Source organism: Coturnix japonica, chromosome 18, assembly GCF_054131305.1.
Source record: "Coturnix japonica strain WE chromosome 18, WE-NBRP24, whole genome shotgun sequence".
Classification (NCBI taxonomy): Eukaryota; Metazoa; Chordata; class Aves; order Galliformes; family Phasianidae; genus Coturnix; species Coturnix japonica.
In genome coordinates, this window is record NC_140680.1 from 3,720,461 (window position 1) to 3,748,435 (window position 27,975).

Here is a 27,975-nt window from a genome sequence, read left to right on the forward strand (position 1 = left end):
CCCCTCCAGTCAATTGCTCTCACCTGTGCTCCCAAGGCCTTTCCCAGGTGCTCAATCAGCAGTTCAGGCTGTGATTCAGCAGTTACCATACACCCTCCCTGACTGTTGTGGCTGCTCCCATGGCCTCTGGTGGTGGTCAGTTACAGCAGCTCACTCCCCACTTTGTACTGAAGCACTTTCAGTTTGTCTATTAGAGTGAACCCCCTACAAGTTTCAGTAAATGCCCACTCATTCCAGCCCTGCACTTGCTGGCCAGCAGCTAACATTCACCCTATCCACTGCATTCTTCATGGTGTACATCTTTGTGCCATCATCCTTCTTGTCCAGCTTGGCACATCTCCTCCTAAGGCAGCTTCTCCATTCCTGATCACCTTATCTGCTCTTCTTGCCCAGTCCTACAAATATCAGAAGGGCTGAATGTTCCTCCTAATTCCTGTGAAGGGGTGGGATCGATCAGCTTTAAATGATGACTCTGCTCGATACCTGATGTCCCAACTTTGCTTGACATCAGCTTGACAAGGGTTTAAAGGTATGTGAAGAAATGCTAAGCAGCCTCACCACGGCCACAGCATCACTGCCACAATCTCATCACATTGGTCACTGAGTCAGTTCAGTGAGTCATGACGTGCATCCCTGATGTAGTTTATGAAGTCCAGAGGCACAGGGGTAGTCAGATCTGTCTTTGAACTCTCACCCAATGGATTTACCCAGGGGCAAAGCTGAGATCCGAGCAATCCTGATCCTACACTGGTGCCCAACTCACAGCTTTGTCTGCCCGCTCTACAAATCAGAAACGTGAGGGATTGAGCATTTCAGGAAAAGAGTGACGAGTTTTTGTTACTTGGCAACTGTCACTCCCACATATTTTGGAACGATCTGAGAACATCCTGCACCTTGGAGAAATCAACCAGCTCAGCTGAGGAGGAAGAGAACTGGCAGCAGATCCCCAGAACTTTGAGCTGGAAAGATCTCCTGGGGCTTGTGGAAGTGAAAGGCACTTTATGTCTTCGTGCTCCTCAGCTTGTCTCTGCAATGGGACTGTCTGCATCGGTTTCAAAGTGCAGATCTCCAACACAACCCTGCAGGACCCAATGCAGCAAAGCCGATGTTGCAAAACTGGCATGGCAAGAACTGACTGGAACTGTCTGCTGCTTGAAGGATCTCAATCACGTGAGATGGACACAAAGATGTCTTCCTAAAGCTCAAGGCTCGTTGGCCTACGTCAGGTCTGTGTGGTACTGCAGGCCTTCACTGTGTGTGATTCCAATTGGTTTCATGCAAACTCAGTGGGAGTTGGGTTTGTAATACCCAGTGGTTTGTTTGGAAGTCCTGGTCTTTGCAATTATGTTATTAAAAGGTTATGAGTTAATCTGTGCAGCCCAAGCAACTAGAACAGCTGGAAAGAACTCTGAAATGCAGCTTTTAAGTACTTCTCGTGATTTCCCAGGAAGCAGGGAAATGCTCTGTGGTATTTCAATCACGTACATACTGTATGAGAAAAGATCACAGGAAATAAATGGAAGGGACCTGGACTCCTCTGCCTAACCTGTTCTAGATCACGATTCTGCTTCCTTGTACTATGTCATATTGCACTTCCTTGTATTGCAGGCAGAAAGTTAAAACAATGCAATTGTTTCTCTCTCCCAGCTTTATCAAATCCTACATGAGCTGACCACGGACTGCTGATCCTTGCTCTCCTCTTCTGTGGAACAAGACAACAATAGCACCCAGAAGCCTGTGAAACATGTCATATCTACTTGCTGAGTAGTGCTACTGTAGGCATAAGCACTGTAATTGTACACTTAATGTTTCCATCAGTCGTGCACTAAAAAGGCAGATCTTCCTTGGAAAGTGCTGTTAAATACTCAGAGAAAAGCAGATTTTGAATTCTCAGGGGTAAATACTTATTTCAGATTCTCTAAAACAGCAATGATCTGTGCATTCAGGTGTGGGAAGGATATTAATGGCCACAGTGCCTGGAACTTTCCAGCAGTATCTGCTGCTTTCAATACAGAGCATGGATGCTACTGAAGGATGACCAGTCTTCATTCCACTGCTCATAAGTATTTCTGAATGGCTTGGACAATAATGATTCTAACAAAATGCCATCCCTGTTATTTTACATTCCAAGGAAGGTGATTACAAAAGCACTTTTTAGCCAGTTTGTATCATTATCTTATGCTGTCTTGTATTCCCTTCCCTGACAGCTGCTAAGAGACACAATTGGAGGAAGGGGTTTCCTCTGCTGAAGCCACTTTGGAAGTGCATCAGTGAGCAGCCAGGAGAGAAGTGTGGGGGAGCCTGACCACAGGGCAGGTTTACATCATGACGTGTATACCCCAGCAATCAGAAAACAAAACTCTGGGACAGCACGGAGGTGACCTGCTGAGACAGAGCATCTATCACAGCCAGGTTAGGAAGACAGAGAGCAGCCTGCTGTGCTGGCTTTTATGGCTGGGTCATGTTTCACTGACCTGTGGTCCATGTTGCATCCATCAATTACTGGTGGAGGCATTTATTTTTCCCTGTTCTTTACTGTTTTTCTATCCCATGGGCACTTCTTGAACTCGGGCTCTGTGGGCTGTTGGGGTAATTGGCTTTCCATAGAACAGTATCTTCAAATCACCCTACCCCAGAGGACACCCCAAAAGGCGTTGGCTGTTATGTGAGTGCCAGCAGACCATCCCTTTCTTTTTCCTCAGGTGCTCCTGTTCCCCCTGGCATTTTTAACCTACTTCTCCACTATTAAAGACAAGCCTGAGCTCTGTCTCACTTCCCATTAACAAGCACTAATGGGCACAGCTCCAGCTGCCTGAGAGCCCTGTCAAATGGCAGAGCTGGAGCAGAACCTTCTTCTTCTCCAGTGTTCTCATTAATGCTTTGTCTCTCCAAGCTCTGTTTCCCAGAGCCCAAGCCATGTTTTCCCCCTGGTTTCTTATCGGGCTGCTGCACAGATGAGTGGATCCTGCTCTGGGAAGTCAGGTTTTGTTTCTCGGCTTATATTTTCCCTTTGTTAGTCTTCTTATCTAGTCTGGTCATACCCCCCTACTTCTGATACACTGCACTGCCTTGGGAGAAATAAATGAACCGACTCCTTCCTCACGTGCACGCTTCTCGCTGGGCCAGCTCAAAAACCAGAATGTCAGTTCTGCAGCAAGATCCCCCTGTTACACACTCAGATGGCTGGTGCTTTATATAAGCAAGTAAAAACATGGTTCCTAAACAAAATGGGACATACTTTTGTTGTTCAGCATTTGTAACTATCTGATGTTTGCAATCCAGAAGTGCAAGAATACGCACTTCTAACCAATCTATTTTGATCTGGAATGTTTTATCTGTACAGAACTGCTGGCAGTAGGCCAGCACAACGTGGTATTAATAAGCTCTCTGGGATATTTGTAGCTCTTTTATAATAGCCAGGAGTTGTTGAGTTTTGCAGTTAGCGCCATGCTAGAGGGAGGTTATTCCTTTTATTCCCACGCGCTTGTGCTAATCAGTGTGAGACAGATGCCTTTTGGCATTAACAAACAGGTGCAGCCCCTCCAGTGTGACAAAGCAGTGACTTTGGCTGGCACTCGGTAGTGGTATATTTTGGGATATAATGCACGCCAGCACTTGTTCAAACAAGCCTGGGGGTGTGACTTCGTTCCTGGATCCCATCCCACTCTGTAGTTCACAGAACTGCTGGGAGGCGCTGGGGCTGGAGGCAGCCTGGCTGTGTCTCTCCGTGTGCTCTGCTCAGGAACCTTTCAGAGTGATGAATGTGCCAAGTCACTGTGAGGAACTCTGTGAAAAGAGGCCCTGGCACCAAGTTCTGCTTGCCAAGGACTTGCAGGCATTTAGAAACGCTGCACTGTGCACGGCTCAGTGTTCTTTTGATTGTTGTAATCAACAGACAACTGCTGGATGTGATAAGGGAGGGCTGGATCTCAAGATGGAGCATAGAACCACCAAGGAGAGCGGAGAAAGAACAGGCAGATCCCAGATAGAAGTTGCAGGTGTGAGAGCTTTGATGTTCTCTTCAGTGGAAGGAGTGGAGAGGAGATTAACAGTATTGCATGGAGATGTGGCATTATGCTGCTGGAAACACCAGGAGATGCAGCTGTTCTGAAAGTCACTGTAAAGATGTGGTTGGGCAGCCTTTTACTGCTCATCCACATGGCCATACCTTCTGTCAGCCTTCCCACGTCAGCTTTCATCCAGCAGGGTGAGGGCCAGCACTGCTGTAATACAGTGGGGCTCGGTCCTGAGTTTTGGCAGCTATGCAGGCACCAAATCTCTTCCTGCACCAGATCATTTACAGCCTTGTGTGTACCATGCAGGTCTTTTATCTGCATTGTGGATCTTCAGCCAGAAAATATGGACTAAGACCTCAAATGGAATTTGAAGATTCCCTTTCCTTGTTGGCTGAATGTTCCTGAGATGAAATCTGTGCAGGGCCACCCTGGATTCCTGCTGCTCTGGTGACTGCCGTGGCTATGGGTAATGACACTGTATGCTACAGTTCCACTGGAATAGGAATAGATGTCTGTCTGAATCCAGCTCACTGGTCTTGAGCCAAGAATCACAGAATCATTATAGCATTAGAGAATTATTAAGCTTGGAAAAGATCACTGTGATCACATAGTCCAACCATCAACCCATAGTCCAGCCACTGACCCATGATATGAATCCATCTGTTATGTTGGTAGGGATGAGACCAGAAAGGCTTGGCTGTGCCTTATGTGTCAGATGAGATTTTGCTTGTTATGGGTGCAAACAGGAACTCAGGGACAGCCAGGGTCAAACTGAAGGTCTTCTCTGTTACAGTCTTGCTTCCTATGGAGGCAGTACAAGAGCCCTCCCACCAGGCTCACTTTTTAGGGCATCGTAAATACTACACGTCTGCCCTGAGCTCCCAGGGATGCAAATACACTGAAAGCTGTAGGACATAGAGAAAGTGATTACAAATTCCATTACTGCATGGTTGTTAACCTGGCACCACTTCTTCACCCCACTCCCTTCCCAAACAGAGTTATGGTTAGAATCAATGCTCTGTGTCAAACAATGAGCAGTTTCAGTAGGATCATGAAGTACTGACCTTCAGGCATTCTTTTTCATCTCTTTGTGTTTCATTTTTTTCATCATTAAAATGGGGAGTGAGAAGCACTGTTTACCTGCCTCGTACCCCATATTTAATTACTGTCATAGAGTAAATTTCTCTGCTGTCTTTGCTCGAGTGTCACATTAGAGCTGCAGCCCCAAATGCAAAGTCTCCAAGTAGCTTTTTCCTTCGAGGACCACATAGATAAAGTCAAGCTTATCACACTGAACAGGCTGGGCACAAAGGACACCCTAATTCCCCAAGGTGAGGAGGTTGTAAGTGGCAGCTCCTTCCTAACAAATTTATTTACCACTTATTGAAACACATTTCTGTACTTCGCAAGCTGTGCAGGGATCTGGGCAAACACATTGCTCAGGGAACAGCAGACAAAAGAAACACAACATGGATCAAACTCGTTACCATGCCCAACAAAGAATGGAAGCAGTTATCTTGACTTATGTCAGAAGAGTGTTACATGCTACTTAACTCAATTGTAAAGAAATAAAGCAATACGTTCCGTCAGAGAGAGCAGCACAGCACGAATACTGGAAAATAATAACACTTCCCAGCTGCTAACTGCCAGAAGGACAGAATTTATGTGCCTTCTGGGGGTGAGCTGTCAGGCCTTATGCTGGCACTGCCTCATCCTCTCATCTACTGCCCCAAAGATAACGACTCTGTTCAAGAAGCAATGGGAAACCAGCCATTTCTGTGCAGTTTGCCATCACACAAGCACATCCTCAGCTCAGTTTCTTTTCTTCATAAACTCTCTAGACAGTATTAGTCCTTTTAACCGTGCCTCTTATTATTTTCATCACCTAACATATAATATGGTTATACCTCATTCTGTAGAAAATTGGGTAGAGATTGAATTTTACTTTAAAATGTGAAGGGCACCTCTAAGCCTTGGTAACAATTTAACTGAAATAACTAGAATAGAGAAGTCATGTGAATCATTGTTCCGATTTTACTGTTTAGGAAAACTTAAATGAACGTCACAAAAATGCTTTATGTAACTCCTTTGAAAGAAATGCATTTACTTGGTGCTAGTCTGACTCCTGTTGAATAGATTTGGCTAAATGGCAACTTGGAAACCAATGCAGTTTCAAAGAAGAGAAGCATGATGTGAGGCTACAGCAGCCTTGCTGAGAGAATGAGAGTTTATGACCCTGGAAGATCCAATGGGAGGCTGGCACAGTAACTCTCTCAGTTTAAGAGTTACTTTGCTTTGGGTAGAACAAGAAGATACTTTCTGCTACCTAATTTGAACCAAGCCCATCACTTTTGGTCCCTTCTCTTGTTTGATGATTCTGTGCCATGAGTTGCCTGTTCAGAAAGACAAAGGCAACCATGTTCCAGAGCCAGAAACTTGTGTATATAAATAGCAACTTTACAGATGTTAACATTTCTGAGATCCCTGGTTTGTCCTTGTGAACATACCAGAATTCATCAGAAATACAACAAATCCCTTTCTGCTTTTCCACTGGTGCCATTTTAAAAATAGTAACATCTTAATTGCAGCATTTCTGATGGAACAAGGGCTCCTTTACCCTTAGGCAGGCAGCCAGATGCTCCTTCCTTCCTTGCCTCTGTTCCTCCAACTGCTGCTCTGCCATGTTGTTGTAGTTACCATCAGCACAGTGGCTGAGCAGTGAGATGGGTTGGGAGCTGCTGCAGCTGCATGCAGAGCCATGGTGGAACTTGGCGGGTGTGTGTCTGCTCTCAGATGGCAGCACAACCCCATGGTCACCAATCAAGCATCCTTTTAACCTCAGGGAGGTTAAAACTGGTTTAGAAAGATGAATGAAAACTGTCCTTCGTGACCAGAGAAGATAACACACCCACATGGTTGTAGATAGAGCTGCTCTTGGTGGTGATCTGAGCTCTCCGCTGTTGAACTGAATTCTTGGAGTTCTTGGAAGGTTTTTGTCCTTGCTGCTGTGCCAAGTGCCAATAGCTTTAGTCAGAGGTGGGTTTCATGAGAGCATCTTGGAAAGCAGTGCTGCTTGAGGGCTGATGTGGAGATGATGTCCAATTGCATGTCACTCTCTGGGAAAAGGTGCTTCAGCCCAACGGCATGACATGATGTTGGTTGAGCAGGAGATGGGGTTGAGCTCTGCAAGGCTTCACAGGTGTCAGAGGTCTACACAGATGAAAGTAACAACAATATGCTACAATATCTCATTTGTTTAAACAGACTCTGAAGTCAGCTGTCCCTGGAGCCAACTCAAAACCAAGTTGCAGGTACCTGTTGTAGTTCATTGTGCCTTGTTGCTTTTTGAACTCCTACAGAGTGGCCCTTGTACTTTATCAGTGAAATAAACAGGGAGTTTAACCTCCAGCCTTTAATTTCTCAAGGTAATGGTGCACAGGGTGCCCTGGTGGCAGGATGCCATTTCCCCCCTGTGGCAGTGGGTTCTCCTTTGGAACTCTCCTCAGGCTCACAACAGAGCAGCTTCCTCACAATACTATTGCAGCACAGTTAAAACAAATCACAGGCTGATAATATCACTTTTCTGAGATAAAGCTCTGTGTCCATGGAAGAACCAAAATGCCCAAGTTAGGAAACTGTTTGAGTTTCTAACACAACTGACAACACACACACAGTGAGAAGCTCCTCTGTAGAAAACAAAGGAAGCATGGCTGCTTTCCTTCACGCTTTTCCTCTTTTTCTTTTCGGTTCATTAGTCTTGTGAAGCCAAGCAGCCTTTTCTCTCAAATATTTGGCCAGGTAATCATTCCAACACAGCTCTGGAGGCTGCTTATTGATCTAGATAAAAGTACAGAGCTTCGGAAAAGTACCGGTTTGGATTAAGCTGCCCAATGTTTGACACAGAACAGACAATTCGCCACCAATTATCACACATAAACACGAGCAGACCACATAAACGGCTGCAGAACATCGGGAAGATAAATAACCAGTTGCAGATTTAATCCTGGCTGTTGTATCACTACTCTGTGGGCTTTACTAATGACTTACTAGACAAGAGGAGCCTGTATGCTCCGAGATCTAAGGCAGAAGATGGATGTGGTTTACATTGCTCTAAAGTTAGAAGGCACGATGGAAAACACAGAAATAGGCACAGAAAAGAGAACACAACATGTATAACGTAAGAAATAGAACAATAGCTGTGGGGCTGGATTGAGATATCACATAATACAATGCTTTGCCAATGGTTGGAAGAAGAGGGTGAGTGCTTATAACCCTATAAGGCTGTTTGCTCCCTGGGGAGCCAGATGTTTATCGTTCATGTAAAGCAATGAACTGCAATGAGCTTTATGGCCACCACAGCACAGCGACATCTACCCGCCATTACTGATACACGGTAGGCCGCACCGCCCCCATCCCGGAAGCAGTTCCCGTCAGGCTCTTCCGGGCGGCCGCGGAGCCCCGGGTCCGGAGCGGCGCTGCGTTCCCCTTGGCCGGCCCAGCATGCACGGCCTGCCCTCCGCACCAACATCCCGACACAAAGCTCCGCCACTTACCGCCCCCCTAAGCTGCTCCCCGGCTGGGATGTGACCGTGGCTGCGTCCCGGTGCTGCCCGGTGAGTGGCCGGCGAGCTGAGGCCTTGCTGGGCTGTGGGAGAGGGAGGGCTCGGCACTGCTTCTGCCTCAAGGCCTCACAGGCTCAAGGCTCCTCCTGCATTGCCAGAACTGGTTTGGAGTTCCCGGGGTTGTGTTGAGCTGCACTGAACGCTGTCAAAGCTGTTCTCTTCTAAAAGTTAATAAGAAACTAATGTATCATTAGCTTAATTAACATCAACCCTGCCAGTGACACTGTCGTTTACACCAGGGTGATAAAGAACAGTGTTTGTAGGGAGGAAAGTCCTGTAGCTCGGTGAATGTCTAACACACAGCGTGTGTCTTCTAGCAATGGAGGCTCCATATGATGGCACTGAAGTAACTGTGGTCATGGAGGAAATAGAGGACACCTACACTTACACGTCACCGGTGCCTTCCAAGAAGAAAAAGAAATACAAAAGTCCTGGTGATCATGGAGAAAAAGCCAAAAAACCTAGGTGAGTGCTTCTTGCCTTCATTTGTTTATGATCTGGAGCATGGGGACAGTTTTCCTTCTATCAGTCTATAACAATAAACTTCCCAGTGCAGTTGGACCAGGTTAGTGCAAAACTTATATAAAAAGGTGGGCTTTGGGCTCCTGGCATGGCAGGAGTGAGAGCTGCCATTGCTTGGGCTTAAGTTTGAATAGTCCAACTTAGAGTCTTGCTCCTTATTACAGAAATTCTCTTCAGAAGCTTCAATTTCATTCAGTTTTAAAACTGCATTTCCAAGTAGAAATGAAGCTCACGTGCTTGTAGCTTGACCCTGGATCAGTGGAAAACCTTGTCCTTTTCTTTTAGTAGCTGTAGAATGACATTAATTTCAGTCTCTGTTGCATTTCAGATCTGCTTACCTCCTCTACTATTATGATATTTACTTGAAAGTACAGCAAGAGCTTCCCCACCTCCCTCAATCCGAGATCAACAAAAAGATCAGTGAGAGCTGGAGGCTGCTCAGCGTGGCTGAAAAAAGCTATTACTTGGAGAAAGCCAAGCTGGAGAAAGAGGGACTGGACCCAGTAAGTCACCTTTTCTGTCATGCTTTGCCCTGTGAAGAGAGGCCAATGGCTATATTTGTTTTGGCACTTAAATGCTTACACAGCACTGTGAGAGAACTGTTAAGCTGCAGGTTCCAGTTTGTGTTTTTGTTTCAGACTGCCTATATGGAAGCAGTGTGTGAGGCTGTGGATTCCTCTTCCTTTCACCTTCTCTGCAGTCAAGGGATAACGTTTTGAAATTTGAGACAGATATGTCAATTCACGCTGATGGGAATGGTAGTTATGTTTGTGTTACGTCACCAGAGCAATGGGTGGTGAAGTGGATAATAAAATGAGGGCTGAGAGGTACTCCAGGCTGTCACATGGAGAACTCTCCAGTACAATACTTGAGGGAGCTGTTTGAGCTTTCGGAACTGAATCCCCCTTTTTCTCTCATTCATTTGTTTCATTTTCTGTTTTTGCCAACAGAACTCCAAGGCATCCTCTCGAACTACAGTAGTTCCAGACATTCCAGGTTTCCGCAAGATTCTTCCTCGCTCAGATTATATAATTATTCCCAAAACCACTCTTCAAGAGGACAGGAGCAGGCAGTCGCTGGAGCTGCATGTGACACAGGGTCAGGCAGCACCTGAAGGGGCAGCTTCCACCAATATCACAAATATCCCCCGCGATGCTGTGCAAAATGTGCTTTCTGTGGACTCCAGCCACGTTGGGATTTCTGAGCAGTGCATTGCTATTGAAGGACTGTCAGAAGAATCCTCTTCCTTTGGTCAGTCAGAGGCTGTGGAAGAAGTGGTGGCATCGGAGGTTCTCTCTCACTATGTTGGGCCTGTGACAGATAAAGTGGCTGGAGATGTCCTCTTGGATGAGGCTTCTCTGGAAATCGAAGGGCAACCATATCAGGCAACTCAGGTCGTTATTGAAGAGACTCTGGTCAGTGGCTCTGCAGACATCTCCAACGGGAGCATCGCTGTGGCCCGTCCTCAGGTTTCCGATGGTGTGTCTGTGGTGACTGTGGTGACTGGGAGGGTGAGTTACTCGAGTAATGCTCTGAATCCTGCCAGCTTCTCTCATCAGAAACATCTGACCGCTGTTTATCATGTTTTACTTGAGATCCTCCGTGTCTGCAGGAGGTTCTGTATTTCTCAGTAGCATGGCAACGAACAGCATTTCTGACTCAGTCTTTAATGCATCTCAGCCTGCAGGTTCTCTGCTATATGCTGCTGTCACTCATATCTTGACATGATTGGTCAAAGGTTGATGTTTTTAATTACTCATTATTTTAACAGTACCTGAGGTGGCTTCCACAGTTGTAATTCAAGATTTTGAGGTGAAGAAATACATTACCTCCATACTCTTGAGAGCTGTTTGCTTGGCTGCAAAGAGAAGGGAGTCCATTTAATTTGAGGTGTTAGGGATCTGTTACAGAAAACTTGATCCTGTGAAGTTTTGGGTCTGCTGATTTCAAGAGTTTCAAAGTGTAAGGAGTTGAGTAACTCACAGGGTAAGGCTGTTGCATTTCAAATGGTCGCTTTCATTCCTGCAGCATTTGTGAAAGGGTGGGATGCAGACCACCTCATGCTTTGTTCTCTGCATGTAATTTTCCTTTGACTTCATTTCAGGATACTGAAGAGAGCAGCGCTTCCACACCTGCTACACAGTTCATTATGTTACCTTTGCCAGCTCATTCTGTTGTAGAGAACCCAACATCAATTAAACTGGTAAGAAACCCAGTCTTATTTCAAGGTATGAATATATTACTGTAGGGTTGTCTTCTGCCAGAGCAGGAAAGGTTTGATTATCATCCGGTTTGAAGTCATCACATCAGTTCATGCATTTCTTATCCCTGGCTTTGTGCCTTCATCCTCAGGTTCTTGGAAGCAGACAGAGTACATAATGGTGTTGCAGCATCTGGTCAACAGCAGTTTCTGAGAGCAAAAGTCTGCTCTTGTGACAGGAACTTGAGTTCCCCAGTCACTTGGATGGCTGTCACTTTGGCCATGTGATGGCAGATGAACAGTGACCTAAGGTTTTAAAAATCCACATAGAAAAGTATGGATTATTGCACAAGGAAGAGAGGGATCATTTCTATAATCTTATCATTCCAGCCACCTGTTTTCCTATAGCTACTGGGAGACTTCGCTGTACAGTCAGCACAGCAGCTCCTTGTGTTGTATAAGGTAGTGGGAAGTCCTGCTGTCTTGCATCCCCATGCTTCTAGCAGGTGGAACACTGCAAGCATTTGTAGAGTTGCCCTATGTGATGTTTGCCTAAGTGTCTTAGAGAAAATGGAGATACCTCAGCTATTTGTTCCTGAGAAGCACCTAGCTTGAACAGCCTATTTTCCTTAATGGCAGCAATTGCATTTCTAGGAAAAAAAAAAGCCTACTTACAGACTGACAGCACAACAGCTCCCTCAGGAGTGGCAATGTGGAATCCTTAAAAAATGATGTGCTGACAAACTCCATGTGTAGATTTAGCGTGCTTGGCAAAAATGAAAGACTCTGGTTTATTTGTCTTTGTAAGTGGTGCCTAGTGGTGCTACTGGTATTACAGTAGCTTATAGTGAGTGACAGCAAAGCACCAGGGAGTATTTTAGCACTACACAGAACAACAAATTACCTTACTGATGAAAACTGCCTCCACATCACAAGCATTTGTTTTCTCCAAACACTGTCACTCCAACATGAATGCTTCATTTAAATCTTGCCTCACTGTGAACTGCTGGTTGAATCATTGTGGTACCATTGTATTAGGGTTAGCCTCACCTGTAGGTTATACACATTGCTTGCTTCTGCTCTACAATTTAATCCAAATTCTGCAAACACAGAACATTTGCATATAGACAGAACACTTGAATTCAGCATAATTATGGTGCTGACTCACTGATACAAACAAGTGTTGGCTGATCAGTAACACATAATGGTGAAGGGCAGGCCATTTGCTAGATAACATTTATAAAGTGCTTTCTAGGAAAAAGGGAGTGATGTGCACAGCCTGGTGTCTTCTCAGCTCTATAGAGAAATCCTTGACAACTCTTGTTTCAGACAACCACCTATACTCGCAGGGGACATGGGAACTGCACCAATCCTCGCTGTTCTTTCACTTACGTCACCAGGCATAAGCCACCAGAATGCCCCAAATGTGGGAACTTCCTTGGAGGAAAATGGATCCCAAAGGTACATTTGCTTTTCATTCTCTTTGATTTCAGATATAACACATTGCTTCTGTGAATGCCTCTAATATTTCTAGATCTGTAGCTCTAGCACAGTAGGTCAGATATACCACAACTGATCCCTTGTGTTCCAATGCTTGTAATTGAAGCAAACTACCACTACAGAGAGCATTAAAGCCAAGGTGAGACTGAATCAGAATCACCTCACTCTGGGTAAAGATGTCACCTGGAGTGGCATCAGTTAGCATGGATGGGGCTGGGTTTGTTAACAGTACCTTATTAAGAGACAGTACAGTCAATGAGTAAACAAAAATTTAAACAGATTGTTAAGAGAGATTATTGTGATGGAAAGATAAGCTATAATAAATGAAAACACTCACCAATGTTGAAGGCTCGCAGTTAACTCCACAAAGGCACGATCTCCAGAGAAAGAGATCCTTCCTCAGTGGCAGTCAATCCTTAAATGGGATCTTGGAGAGATGGAACCAGGCTCCACTCCTTCCAGTATCACAACTGAATTACCTTCACCTGTGCTCCCACAGCCAACTCATTGCTTGCCTCAGGTGGTCAATCAGAGGTTCAGGCTATGATAATCAGTTTCCCATACAGAGACAAATTCTTCCGGCCCTCTACTTTCACTGTAGTTCTGTGAATAGAAGATATTGGTTGCCTTTCCTACTACAGCCCTCACTAAGCTCAGAGATTTGGTTGAAACAATTCTTCTACGGTAACCAATCTGCATTTGAAGTTATTCTACAAGTTGAGATCTTGTGGTGATCTTTCAACACATCAATTAAAAAAAAAAAAAAAAAGAACAAATCAGAGATACAGTCAGTATGTGACCATTTGGGAGCCAGCTGATGGGCTAGTGGCAGTTGAAATGCTGCTGTGCATTGTTGGCTCACAGCTGTGTCTGATCATTGGCAATGCTCTGACACTTGGCTGGAAGGAAGGTGATGATGAAGTTGTGCTCAAAGTTATTGAATGGAGAAGTCCCTCTGCATGCGATATCCAAGTTGCTGGTACCTCCACTATCTATGCCCTCAAGTACTTGCTCCTTAAATCTTGGCCATGTAAATATAGTTATTCAGGTCCAAACAGACAGGTTTGTTATATCAGTCTGAAATAAGACCCCTTGGGCCCAAGTTAAAGAATATTCTCTGGGTAAAAACTTGCATGGCTTTATATGAATTTGTCCTGAACTTACTTTGTTTTCTGCCTTGTATTGCAATGAAAAGCACAGCCATGACAGCAGTGTCCCAAGCTGCAACAAGGGAGGACTTAAATACAACAGTCATAAGCACAGGGGAAAAAAAAAGGAGGAAAAAAAAATCTACTTTGAAAGCACTCAGGTACAACACAGGGATCTCCAGGGAGATACCTTCACTGCTAACCCTTAAATGAGGTCTGGGAGGGGGTGGATCCTGGCTCCACCCATTCCACTCAGGTGTATTGCATGCACCTGAGCTCCCTGGGCTGGCCCTGCCTTCCCACCAGGTGCTCCATCACTGGTTCAAACCTTGACTTGCATTTCAGCTACAGTGTCTACACCCATTAAGAGTTTAGGGGCAAGAAGTTCTTCAGACAGATCACAAACTCAGTAGTGTCTGAACTGATCACCGGGCTTCCCATGTGCTGGGAAGCAAATACTGATGGTGGTTTATTATCTTTGGTGCTGTAAACTTGCTGAAGTGGATAGGTGGCTAACTGCAAGACCACCTTTCTGCCTGAATGTGCTGTGCCTGCTCTGTTAAATCCTACGCTGATTGGAAGTGAAAGGAGGGAAGTTTTCCTTCTCTTTTTCAGTTTTATTCTGCCCTTCTGGGAACACGCTTGTGTAAACAGTTCCACTTACAGTGTCGTGCCTTAAAGAAAAATATGCATCAGCAATTTTTTCTTAGACTGGTAATAACATCAGTAAAACAGAAACTGAATGTATACACACCTTCCTGTTCCTCAGATAAAAGATTAGGTTAGAAGATGTCCGCTTTTAAAAAACCAGAATATTCTCCTTAGCTTAGAATCTGAATATTTGAGGGAGTTTAAGGATGACTGTGTTTTTCAAAGTGTCTAAAAATAAAACTAGAGAATCATAGAATGGCCTGGGTTGAAAAGGACCACAATGATCATCCAGTTTCAACTCTCCTGCTATGTGCAGGGTCACCGCAAGGTGGAATGATACAAAGACAGCAACAGATATTCAAAAGGTTATTTATAAGGAAAGACTCACCGATATGGATGCCTTCACTAGGAAATGCTGAAGCAATCTCCACCAGGGAGCAATCTGCAAGAGATGCTGCCTTAGTGGTGGTCAGCCCTTAAATGAGGTCTAGAGGAGGTGGAGTCAAGCTTCACCCCTTCTGGTAGCACAGCTAAATTACTCTCACCTGTGTTCCCACAGCTGACCCGACACTTGCCTCAGCTGATTAATCAGAGGTTCAGGCTGTGATTACCAATTTCCCATACAGTCACCAACCACCAAACCAAGCTGCCCAGAGCCACATCCAGCCTGACCTTGAATGCCTCCAGGGATGGGGCATCCACAGCCTCCTTGGGCAACCTGTTCTAGTGTATCTCCACCCTCTGTGTGAAAAGCTTCCTCCTAATATCTAACCTAAACCTCCACTGTCTCAGTTTAAAATCATTCCCCCTTGGCATATCACTGTCCACCCTTGTCACCCTTTTCTCATAGGAGAGGTGCTCCAGCCCTCTGATCTCCTTAGTGGTCCTCCTCTCGACTCACTCCAAGAGCTCCACATCCTTCCTATGCTGGGGGCCCCAGGCCTGGATGCAGTGCTTCAGATGGGGCCTCACAAGAGCTGAGTAGAGGGTGACAATCACCTCCCTGTCCCTGCTGGCCAGCGCTTTTTAATACAGCCCAGAACATAGTTGGCCTTCTGGGCTACTGCTGACTCATGTCCAGCTTCTCATCTACCAGGACCCCCGAGTCCTTCTCCTCAGGGCTGCTCTCAAGGGGTTCTTCTCCCAGTTTGTATAAATACCTGGGACTGCCCCGACCCAAGTACAGCAGCCTGCACTTGGCCTTGTTGAACCACATTAGGTTCTCATGGGCCCACCTCTCCAGCTTGTCCAGGTCCTTCTGGATGGCTTCCCTTCCCTCCAGTGTATCAACTACATCTCTGTACAACACTCTCTAGATAGCGAGAGGCTAGATAGAATATTAACAGGGACTTTCCAATTGTAAAAGATGTTCTCTCTCTGCTCTTGTGTGCAATTCATTCCTTAGTCACTCCTGATAATACTGTTTTGATCCAGCATTGGTCAGGGCGCAGGCAAACCAGACTGTGTGAAGGGAACCTGCTTAACCACAAAAGCTTAAAGCTCTGCAACTCAATCATCTCTTTATTTCCAGGAAAAGCAAACAAAAAGCAAACCTGAGCCTAATTCAAGCACTTCCCTGAAAACTCCCACAACTAAAAGAGGTCAACAGTCAATGTTTTCAGACTCAGCAGCTGTTGGTGAGAGTACCTCCAAGTCTGCCCTGGAAAGCTCTGAAGCGGTCAGCCAGCTGCTCAATGCTGTGCCCGATGGAGGGCAAATGGAGGAGACCGAGTGGGAGGAAGTAATCATCTCTGATGCTCACGTTCTTGCAAACAATGTGGTTGCTGAAGATGGAAGGAGTGCTGCTGGAGTGACGCTGGGTCAAGAGAACCAACTGCGAGGAGACTCTTCAGCAGAGCAGGCAGAAAAAGATAGCATAGGGCTGGGAATGCCACCGTCTTCCGAGGTGCTGAGTCCAACTGCCTCTGCAAAAAAGCCTGTGGTGTGAGTCAGTTTTCCATATGTTATGGGAATGTGTGATGTCTGTTGTGTATTGATGGGACAAATCCAAGAAATCGAAGGCTGTTGGCAGTGCTTTGCGCGAGACCCGTTCTGTGCACCGTCTGCTTTCTGCCAGTTCAGGATTGTTCCTTTGAGACAGTTTTGTCCATCAAAGCTATTTTTTTCTGTTTAAGTGACAATTAAATTATTGGAGTAGTCTCAGGGCAGATGTATCTTCAGCACTATTTTCCTTTCTGCTACAATGATGTGATGATTGTGCTAATAAAGCACAGCTCAGGAAAGAGAAGAAAACTAAGGGTGAGAAGGAAGCCATGGAATTCTTTTCCGATTGTAGCTCTTGTCTTTTAGAATTGATGCTCCAGCTGCTGCACACAAAGGGCAAGAAGTAAAGAGTAAACCAAGACCGAAGCCCTCCTTGCTGGCTGCAGCAAGGCCCATGCGAGCAATTCTGCCCGCACCAGCCAGCGTGGGGAGAGAAACCAGCACTGAGCAGGCTAGCAAGAGACAGGCGTTTGCGAATACTGGTAAAATACTGGGTCTCTGGTATGCTTTGGGAGTGATTGTCTTTCCTCACCATATTGAAGTGGTCTTTGTCAAATAATAAGATATGTCTGAAGGGAGACAGTGAGCTATCCTAGGTAAAAAATACCCTCCTTTTCTTTCTAACCAGAAGGGCAAGGAAATGGTGCATGAAACACCTGCTTGGATCATTTCAAGTTCAGAGGAAAATATCTCATGTGACTGTGGTGTCATTAACCAAAGGCCACGTTCCTGTATCTAACCTGCTGTGCTCTTTTCCTTCTTCAAGACAAACATCCTCCTGTGAGAACGTCAGGCTTGAAGCCCAGTACGCTGAAGCAGTTGGGCCAGTCAGTTCTGCAGCCTCCCAGTGCTGAGGAGCGCAAGGTACCTGTGGTTTCTTCTTTAAATGCACATTCTTTTCTTTGGCATTTGTTTCCCTAGGCAAGGGATGTGAGCTGAGATGGAAGATAGAATATGACAGTGTAGCTGCCTTATGTTGATGGGATTTGTGGCTGATGGTTTTTATGAGGTGGCTCTGAAGCGGTGTGAATTCTAGATGGCTGAGGTTAGGAACTGAACTGCTGTTGCCATTGGACTGTCCCTTGGTTGGTTGCTTTGAGAATGTCCCAGTAGCTTCCAGAAGATGTTATGGGGTCTGGTAGCATTTTGATAATCTGCAATGTAATACTGATCTCATACTGAGGGAGTCTGTGAAAGATGATTGAGTAAAGAAGCAAAGCTTGCAAATATGCTTGAATACTTCTGTTTGAGTTTTAAAGCCTTGGTATGCAAAACAGTGTTTCATAAGCATGGATATTAATGAACATTTTCAGATTTCTTGAGAAGGGGGGAAAAAAAGTTAATATGTATTTGCTTACAGGATGTCAGTATTCCATTGTAGGTATCTCACAAGTGTTGTTTTTTTCTTCTTTCAATGCAGCTCCACAGTTCTTTGACCAACAGGCCATCGCAGGTTAAAGTAGTGGAGGTCAAACCGGACACCTTCCCTTCCTACAAGTACAGCTGCACTGTAACTTTGGTGAGAATCTTCCAGATGATCTGAATTATACTGTGGGAACTGTTAGCTCTGAGATGAGGCTGCTCTGTGTTTTACTGACTTGCAGATATGTGTTCTGTATTTAATGTGAGGGAATGTGTGCCCTGTATATCGTCTGTTGATCTAATCTAGTCTGACTGTGATATGTTGCAGTCATGTTAAGAACTGGATGGTTTTCATACCTGCCTTGTCACCATCCCCTGTAAGAGTTAGGGGGGAGGTTTGGTTGTTTCTGTGTTGGATGTGTGGAGTATCTGTGGCCTCTGGGATTTGACCCAAACCTTCTGGGTGCCAGTTAAAATATTATGTACAAAGTGATGAGACCCGTTATGTGACCTACAGACTCAGTGCTGGGGCAAAGCATACGATATTCCAGCAGACTGTTCTACAGCCAAGGTCAGCAACTTGGAATTCTTGTGTCATTGCAGGATTTGGGATTGGCGACATCACGTGGCAGAGGGAAATGCAAGAACCCATCTTGTAGTTACGTGTATACAAACAGGCACAAGCCACGAATCTGCCCCAAATGCGGCTATAATCTTGCCAAAGACAGAGCTGAGAAAACAGGAAAATCTCTGGTAAGGTTTGATCTTTCGAAGGGATGTTGTGGAATGGATGAGGAAGTTTGCAAGTTCCCATGAGAACGTGTTAATTTGTTTTTTTCCCCATTTGGTAAGTCTGTTTCTAACAGAGTAACGTACCACTGCAGTACTTGGGATGATGTTTTCTTCTGTTCAGCTTCTGCAGCAGCGGTGCTTCAGGCTCACACTGAGACTGACAGCGCTCCGTTCTACCACTGGATGTCTCTGTAGCTTAAAAATATATACAGCATGTTGGTATGTGCTTGGGAACCCAGCCCTAAAATCACAGTTGTGTCAGCTTTGTGGAACTTCAGACTTCATCAAAAAACTCCCAAGCGTGGTCTCCTTTGTGACCGGCTTGTGGCAAATGTACATCTTGTACATCTGAATACATCTTGTGTTAGAGCTTCCTGTTTTTAGGGGCAGCTTTACTTCCAGCCTGAATTTATTTGTGGTTGTAGTATTTTGTTTTTCTGTTGTGTAAAGATGTTGTTCAAGATATCTCCTGTGGTTGTCCATGGGTGTAAATAATGAATCCAGGCCCTCGTTTGGTTTGGGGGTTTTATTTTGCATTTGAAGTTTCAACATTTAGCTTTTCTCTCACAGGATTATTATTATAAAAGCCAGCATTTTAGCCTGTGTGGTAATTTGACTCTTCCACTTCTTATACAATATATTTTGAAGAGTGTGGCTTTGTGCATTGTGTAAAAACAAACAAAAAGCAAAACAAAATCCCCCAAGCCCAACAAACTGAAGTGGCCCACTTGAAACCCACACATAAGCAGATGTGTAAGGAACAGCAGCACGCTTAGCTCAGCTTGCATTTTGAGAGGCATGTGGCTTGTCTCTTCCTCATTTATTTTGTGTTTTTTTCCCCGTCATTTTCTGCTTTAGTTGTGTTCAGCGTTCCAGTGGCACGGCTCAGTGTTATCTCTGTGCTTTTGGGTTGATTGTTTATGTCATTGCCAGACTAGACAGGGAAACAGATTGAAATTTGGCAGAAAGGTTGGTGTGATTAAAGTAGGTTTGTCCACGTATGTTCTCTCGGTTCTTCTGAGTCACCCAGAGTTTGATCCTGTGATTGTGCATTTGATGTGGTAGGGGGCATATGTCTGAGAGAAAGGGCTGTAGCAGAATGATTGGAATCGATTGGTGTATTCCATGCATTACAAGGCTTGGTTCCTGTGTAACACCTGTCTGTTCTGGCTTCTGTGGAGGTATGCAGTCTGCTTTCTGAGCATAGTAATGTGGATGATGGCATATGGAGACAGGTAGTGATATTTGACAGAAGTATTGAAGGGTTTGTTGTCCCGTTGATCCTGATCCTTCCTGATCCTCAGTCTTTGCAGTAGCACCCCAGTTTAGTGACAAGCCTGTGATGAACTAGTGCTGCAATAGGAGTTCCCCAAAAGGCCATGCTGTACTGAAGTATTTTGGGTGAAGTGACTTAGGCCTGAAACTACAATCTGCGGTCAGTGAAGTGCAGTGGAGTAGAAGTCAAGTCTTCCGGGAACAAAGGTCACTGTGCTGCTGCCACCTTTTGTGACTTCTGTGGGCTTCTTCTTATTTCATCCCCACGCTTGCCTAGTTTAAAATGTGTTTTGTTTGCTTTCTAGGAGGTCGGTCCAGGTCAGCCTGATGTGCTGAACACCAGTGAGCCCCTAACCCCATCCCAGAAAGAGATCCAGCGTCAATCCACCCTACAGCTGCTGCGCAAAGTAATGCAGATCCCAGAGAACGAATCAGAACTGGCTGAGGTCTTCACACTCATCCATGAACTGAACAGCTCGCGGCTCATCCTGTCCAACGTGAGTGAGGAGACAGTCACCATAGAGCAGACCTCCTGGTCAAACTACTATGAGTCTCCATCTGCGCAGTGCCTCCTCTGTAACAGCCCGCTGTTCAAAGGGGGACAGAAGTAAGATTCTGTTTTAGACTTGTGACTCTTTCAACCCTGTGCTGATATGCTCTGTTACAAGTATGCAAGAAATAATATTTACATTAACTCCAGTTTCTGAAGCTGGTGTAAGTGACAGGAAGCTACATGTCTGTGGAAAGGGCTTCTCTGGATAACTCTAAGCAGTTTCTGTTTCTCCTGTACCAATCACTTTGTCATGGTTGCTATTACCATACAGCAGGAGAGCTTCATCAGAGTGTAACTGCTAAGTCTAGGTGTGATTTCTTTTTGGAATGCAGTCTTCATTACTCATCCCCTCTTTGTTTTCCATTCTGATGTTTTGAGGCTGACAGGCAAAGCTGTGGGATTATAGATGCATGTTATGAGATTTCCCTTTTTCTTTCTCTTCCCAGTCTGAACGTTTGCCATGTGGATCATTTTGCTTATGATGTTTTCATTCTTTGCTTAGCCTAGCATGGGCTTGAGCGAAGCCCTTCTTGGACCCAAAACCTGAAACACTCTGCAACTACCAATGCACAGGCTAGATTGCCTTACCTAGTTCTGCATAAAAGCCCATAGGATATCTCCTCCCTGCCTGCATAGGCTCTAATTAAACTGCTGCCAGTGGGAGGGAGAGCTAACTTTGAATTTTAATTCCTATTTTCTTGGGTGGACAGCTGCATTTTTGCCACTAGGGTGCAACTGGCATTTTCCTGTTTGAACTTCCCCCTTGGATCCTTGTGGTAAGGGAATGGGCCTTTCTGAATCTTTGTGTGTGTTGGGACAGATTGAGGCAGAGCTTGTTCTTTGTCACCATTTGCTGCTCTGTTTCAGTATGGCTGATATTTCTCTCAGGGCACCTGGGCCTGTATGCTTTCTACATCTCTCAAATCCTATGTGCTCAATATCTGGAGCTCTAGTGCTGTGTGATGACTGTGAACAATGACCTGACTCTGCCAGGGAACTCTGTTTAAAAATCCAGAACTTTCTGTCTGTTGTGAATTTATGTGAACTGGCTGAGACTGACATATGAGTGAACCGATCTGAACTCAAACAGCTTAAATTACTGCAGACCTGGACTGAAAAGCTGTTGGCTTAACTCTGAGCTGTCTGTTGCTTGTCTGTTACAGTTCCCTTGCTGGTCCTCAGGAGTGCTGGCTACTGACAGCTAATAGACTACAAGTGGTTACAGCTCAGGTGAAAGTGTGCTTGAACCTGCAGTGTCTGGCTCTCCATAGCTTCACTGATATTTACACAGGTAGGAAAAAAAAGAGCGCAGAAACTTACAGCGTGAGTACAGACTGGCACCATCAGAAGCCTTGGGGCTGTATCAGCACATTGTCTGCACTGAAAGCCTTTTATATACTTCATCGTATTAAATATTGTTATTTTCACTTGAATTATTCTCCTGTTTCTCTATGTAAGCCTGTATTTGTATGAATGAATACTTGGAGGAAGCCCATGCCTGTCTTCCTTGTTGTAGATCTCCTCTGCCTAAGCAATAAATCCAGGGAACAGTTTTGTAAGCAGTATCCAGCTATATCCATCTATTTTTGAGCCGTATCTGTATAAGCATTTTGTGTATCAGTGAGAAAGGAACGTATTTCAATGTGAGGGATATCTGGAACCATACAGGCAATAACTGTCTGTTTTAACTGCAGGCCTTTTCAACGTGGGTAACAAGTTACTAGTGAGCTTGGATCTTCTGTTTGCAATCCGGAACCACATCAAACTTGGAGAGGATCCCAGAGTGGCTGTTGGCAATATTCTCAACTCTGTTCAGGAGCAAACTGGTGGGTTTTCCCCTTGTTTTTTTGACCATAACACACTACATTCTGTAACCTGTTGAAATCTGTTAAGTTGTAAAAAGGAAAATTCCACCTCTTTGCGTATGGTAGGTTTGTGTTAAATCACTTCCTAAGCCCAGCAGTACCTTTGTGACCAGTTCTGCATAGCGTTTCTCTGGAGGACAGGTTTGTTTTTCTCCTGTGTAGGAGAGTTCTACTCCCTCTCCACTGACTTCAGGAAGTGAAAGCTCTAATGGTGGCGTGTTCTCCTTTCAGAAAAAAGCCTGAGCCCAGATGAGCAGGTTCAGCTCCAGGAACTGCTGTGCAATGGCTACTGGGCCTTTGAATGCCTCACTGTCCGGGATTACAATGATATGATCTGTGGAATCTGTGGCATAACCCCCAAGGTGGAAATAGCCCAGAGGAATGTAGAAAATGTCCTGGCACTGAAAAACATAGAGGTAAGCTTTTCAGAGACTTTGTATCCTGTTCATGTACAAAGCAGATCATAAAGACTACTGCTGAGTCTGGTCTTTGCAGTGCACAACAATTACGTGATCCCTTTGCGAGCAGTTTTCTGCTGATGCTTGGCAAGAGGATGTGGCTGGAGTGGTGATGTCTGCACTTCCTCATAGGGCTGTTTGGAGAAAACAAAATCCTTGGTGCCTGGACCACAGCTTTAGTCCAGCAGCCTGACAGCACGGACCTTGGGTGAAATTTGCCTTTCTCCTGTGAAACAAAATAATTATTTTCTTTTATTTTTTTTCCTGGAGCTGCTGTCTTCCCAAATGGAGAAAAATGCCCTTGTAGTGCTATACAGAACAACTGCTTTTATGTCAAGTAAATGGTTTTGAATTTCACCCAAAGAAAAGTGATTGTGGGCAGCTTCAGGACAGAAAGGAGCCTGATGTCATCCTGCTGTAGTTGGGATGATGACTCTCTTGGATAGTCTTTGTGCCATGAGTGAAGCTGATAGCAATTACCAAATGATCTGTGTGTGGTTATTTATGTTTGACCAGTTTGTTCTATTGCTCTTTCTAGTTTACTTGGCCAGAATTCTTATCATCAAGTGAAGTGAATGTGGAAGACTTCTGGTCCACAATGGAGACAGAGGTGATTGAGCAGGTGGCTTTTCCTTCTAGCATCCCCATCACAAAGTTTGATGCTTCTATTGTTGCTCCTTTCTTCCCTCCGTTGATGAGAGGAGCAGTGGTAATCAATACTGAGAAGGACAAGAACCTCGATGCGCAGCCAGTGCCAGGTAATGGCTGAGGTGCTTATTAAGAACATGATGTGGTGATGATTTCTCTTCCTGAGAATGAATGTTTCCTGCTTTTGCAGGTAATGGGAGTGCATTGGTGAGGCTCCTTCAGGAAGAAACCTTCAGGCTTGAGCTGATAAACTCTTACAGTGAGGAAGAGCTGCGGAGCTTTTTGACACAGTGCAGCATCCCCTGGGAGCCCTCAGATACAAAGGTAATGGCTCAGTGGCCCACATACCAGACTGTGTGAGTGGAGCCGTTTGTCACTGTCTTTCCCTAAACTGCACTTGCCAGCTTAGATAATAAACTTCTCATTTGACTGTGCCAGGGGCAGGAGTGGGTTAGAAGGGTGCCTGCAGATTATAGGATTACTTACACGTTGTAAAACAAATTTAACTTTGGAGACTGGAAAAAAAGAAGCCTATAATTACCTTGTCACAGATTCCATATCATGTAATTGCTTGGCATCCTCGTGATGCTGACTGGAATTAGGAAGTTATTGGACAATGTGTAAATGAGCGTTTGGAAGACACTTGTCTGCAGCATGCTCTGTCTTTGGGAAAGTCCATTCATTTGTCATACACAGACCGTCTCTGGTGCTTGCTTTTTCTAGGACCAGCTCTGTTACTCCCTCCTGGCTCTCTATGACTTTGTACAGAATGGGACAAGCATCAGGCAAACTTCTGCTCATCACACAGGAGGAAAGATCTACAAAGTGTGTCCACATCAGGTAAGGAAGGCTGGAGTTAGCAGCAGCCTTCTCTTACCCGAGTAACCATTGTGGAGTTCTCTTACTAAATAAAATCAGTCCAATGGGTCTTTTTGAGCCTTGGGCATGAAACGTGCTGCCCCAGGAGCCTAGAGTGTGAGCAGTCCTGCAGGAGATCTTGAGACTGAGCAGTGATGGGAAACCTGCCAGATACATAAAGTGATTATGTCTGATGAGGAAACAAAATCTTCAGAGAAAGTAGCTGTCTGGTTACTATATTGTCTGGAATACCAGAAAAGAAACTTAATTTATTCTTCTTCATTTTCTATTTTTGTAGTAAGTTTTCAGTTTTATTGTGCTGCTTAGCACTGATCCTTTTCTTTCCAGGTTGTGTGTGGCTCAAAGTACATTGTAAGAGGAGAAAATGCTCGGGATCATGTGGACCTGCTGGTTTCATCACGTCACTGGCCTCCAGTGTATGTTGTCGATACGGCCTCTTCAGTGGCACTGTGTGCAGACATATACTGTCCTGACTTGACTTCTCAGCTGTGGGGGAAAAACCAAGGCTGCTTCTCTGACCCTATGGATCCTCCAGCGGTTAGTTATGTCCATCTACAAAAATCTACAATAAAACTGATCTATATAGTATATATAGGCAGGGGGAAGTGCCCTGTAACAATTCAACTCATGAACTTTGGAGCATGTAGCTTATTTTTAATGCTCTCAAACTACTGCAATTACTCAAGAAATGGGATAGGAGGAGGGCTGCTAGTACCCTGGGATTAGCTGTAGGGTGGGAAGGGGATTGCACAGAACCAGCTATGTTTGTGCCATTCAGAAGCATGACTCAGGTTGCAGATGTGCTTGGAATTCAGCTGAATGGTAGTTTTATCTTGTTCTTAATTATGGGGAGGTTTGTTCTGCTTCTACCTGGTGTGTGTCTCTCTCCCAGTACGTCTCCTGCCCTGAGCTGCTGGACCAGCACTACAGTGTAGACATGACTGTGGCTGAGCACTCCGTTCAGCACCCAATCACCAAGTCAACAGCACGCCGAATTGTTCACACTGGTTTGGAGCACAACAGTCACCACGATCCAACAGCTCGGCACCACTGCATCTCCCTGTGCCGAGAACTGGAACCTTACAGCACCGTCATCGCTGCTATCAGTGACAGCAAAACTAGCAACATCCGCCAAAGGCCCATCACCTTTGAGAATGCCACGCATTATTACCTCTACAACCGCCTTATGGACTTCCTCACCAGCAGGGAAATTGTGAATCGGCAGATCCAGGAGATCGTACAGAGCTGCCAGCCTGGGGAGGTGGTGATTCGTGATGCTCTTTATCGGCTCGGAGTGGCACAGATTAAAACAGAAACTGAAGAGGATGAAGAAGAGAAGCAGGAAGATGATAAAGACATTGCTGAGTAACAAACCAACTTGCTGGTTTCTCTTTCTGGTTGTGGGCTGGGCCAGCAGGAGTTGGGCAGCTGTCTGGCTCAAGAAATTATTTCTGCAGGTTGGAGGTGTAGTAGCGGTGGTTTTGACTGCTGTTAATGACCAAAGAGCTGTGTGCTTCCAGAGTGTCACAAGTGCTGCTGTGAGTGGGTCTGCCACGCTCCTTGCTGAAGGCTGCAGCCCCCCTGAGGTGTGCGACAGACCCACTCTTCAGCTGTGTGCAGTGCTGCCCTCCCTGTAGTTGGCAGGTGGAGAAGCAAATGGCGTTTCTGGTTGCAGGGGGTGTGCATGGCCAAGTGCGCAGGTTTCTTGATGCTGAATCTTGCTTGCTGACTTCTTTGTGCATTCTGGTGGCAGGGCTTGAGGATGTGGGAATAGGCTCAAAAGGCAGACAGCTAAGAATTTGTGTTCCAGATGGAGTAGGTTAGGTTAGGACAATGGCTCCTGCTCGGGAATCCTGCAGAGCAATCACACAGTTTCAGGGAGTCCTTAGCTGAAGAGGAGGAGGCCAGCAGCTCTAAGGTGTCCTGTCTGATAGCCTCCATGGAGGCTGCCATCCTGAAGCCAGGACTGAGAGTAGTTTGGCTGCTGAAGCTGTCTGGAATTACATGTCCCCTCACACAAGCACTAATAATTTAGAAGCTGAAACACAGCAAGTAAGAGGTGTTCTGTACATTAAGAGTTTACCTGCCAGGCCCCAGGGAACCAAGTTCATCAGGGGGCTGTATGAGGTGATAGCTGTGAAAATAGGAAGGACACTCCCATTTCTATGCTGTCCTCTTCAATGCTTACTGTTGTTGTTTTGTTTAAGGACTTGAATTTCTGTTACTGTGCCCTTAGAACTGAATCACAAAACTGAAACAATGCAGGACTGCCAGAGTGAGCAGAGTTGTGATGTCCTCCCTCAGAACAGGCACTGGAGAGCACATCCACACGTGCAGTCTCAGTGCCCTGTCTTATTCACCTTGCCTGTGTCCCATAGCACTTGTGAGTTAGAGGAGCCTCTTGCTGTCCTGGTTGCTTTCTCAGCTCCTACAGCATGTCTAAAGAACACCTCAGGCTCTGGCTGTAAAGCTGTGTGTTGTCAAGTCCCTTTGGTTGTTGCTGGCACCGAAGCTGAAGGTTTTTGTTTGCTGTTCTGCAGAGGAGAGGATGGTGTTGGACCGTGAAGGGTTTGTCTGAGTGAGCAGGGGGGAAGATTGAGAGGCTTGTGGTGTGGTTGAAAATTCCCTTCTGTGAAGGGGAACCTACTGAGTACCGTACTGTAAAAGTAAATGTATCAAGTCTGAGCACATGCAGTAATTATGGCTTGGGGTTTTTCTGTTAAGAACATTAACTTATTATAAGAGATGCTAGTGACTTTTTTCAGTCAGTGATAAAATTTAATAAATTATCTCCAATTTTGGGGGTGAAACTGCAGCGGAGTGAGTTGGTTTTTGCCTCCAAGACCTGGAAAACTACAGTGGGAAAGGGTACAAGCATCGTGTGTGGGTAAACCATCCTTCCAGCCTGCACAGGCAGAAAGTCTGCTATTCTCAGAAGCAATGTGGTACGAGGAGAACAGCTCAAGAAATTGTTCAAGCCCTTGTACAACTCCTCAGGTTTCCAGTGAGTGCATATATGTATTTTTAAGAGGCTTCTCAGTACTGTCAGTGTTTCTCTGGCCCAAGTAGCTTGGAATGTCTCAGGATACATTTTCACTTCGCAATAAATGATCTAAATCCATTCTTACATCTCCAAGCTCAGCAGAGTTCAGATTCAATTCACAAGGGTTGCAGAGCAATGGCAGGTCTATGAGAATGAGATGTCCCGCTCCCCTGGTCAGCCTGCTCCCCTTCTGCAGCAGGTGATAATGACTTCATTTTTGTTCCGAGTTACAGACAGGCCCTTCAGAGCAAAGCAATTTAAGACCTCACTTTTAACTTGCTTTTCTTTTTTCCTCTCTTATTATGCAAGACTGAATGGTTTTGAGAACTGATGATGAGAATTGTGTGTGATGAACTGGAGCAAAGCTGCAGGGTATGAGAGGACAGGTCAGTGGGTTTGATACCCATGCTCTGATCCATTCAGCCCTGACAGCAGCT

General features: G+C 45.3%; 1 protein-coding gene across 4 annotated transcripts; it reads left to right on the forward strand.

The window, feature by feature from the left end:
• Positions 1–8,448: 8,448 nt before the first annotated feature.
• Positions 8,449–27,310, forward strand: HMGXB3 (HMG-box containing 3). 4 transcript variants are annotated; one of them, XR_014935412.1, is made up of 20 exons: positions 8,449–8,629; positions 8,956–9,103; positions 9,489–9,663; positions 10,111–10,671; positions 11,265–11,363; positions 12,690–12,821; positions 16,191–16,603; positions 16,970–17,145; positions 17,430–17,527; positions 18,084–18,182; positions 18,629–18,778; positions 20,398–20,589; positions 21,809–21,936; positions 22,340–22,471; positions 22,742–22,926; positions 23,507–23,726; positions 23,807–23,940; positions 24,340–24,456; positions 24,823–25,032; positions 25,388–27,310. XR_014935412.1 is itself a non-coding variant. In XM_015875737.3 (20 exons), exons 2-20 carry the CDS (start codon positions 8,958–8,960, stop codon positions 25,862–25,864), a joined length of 3,954 nt encoding a protein of 1,317 aa, XP_015731223.2. In that variant the 5' UTR covers positions 8,449–8,629; positions 8,956–8,957; the 3' UTR covers positions 25,865–27,310. The 4 variants fall into 4 exon arrangements, 3 of the variants coding, with proteins under 3 accessions (XP_015731223.2, XP_085374876.1, XP_085374875.1); XM_015875737.3 differs by having other exon boundaries at positions 20,398–20,699; XM_085518749.1 differs by lacking the exons at positions 8,449–8,629; positions 8,956–9,103; positions 9,489–9,663; ... (1 more) ...; positions 11,265–11,363; positions 12,690–12,821 and having other exon boundaries at positions 16,465–16,603; positions 16,956–17,145; positions 20,398–20,699.
• Positions 27,311–27,975: the final 665 nt, after the last annotated feature.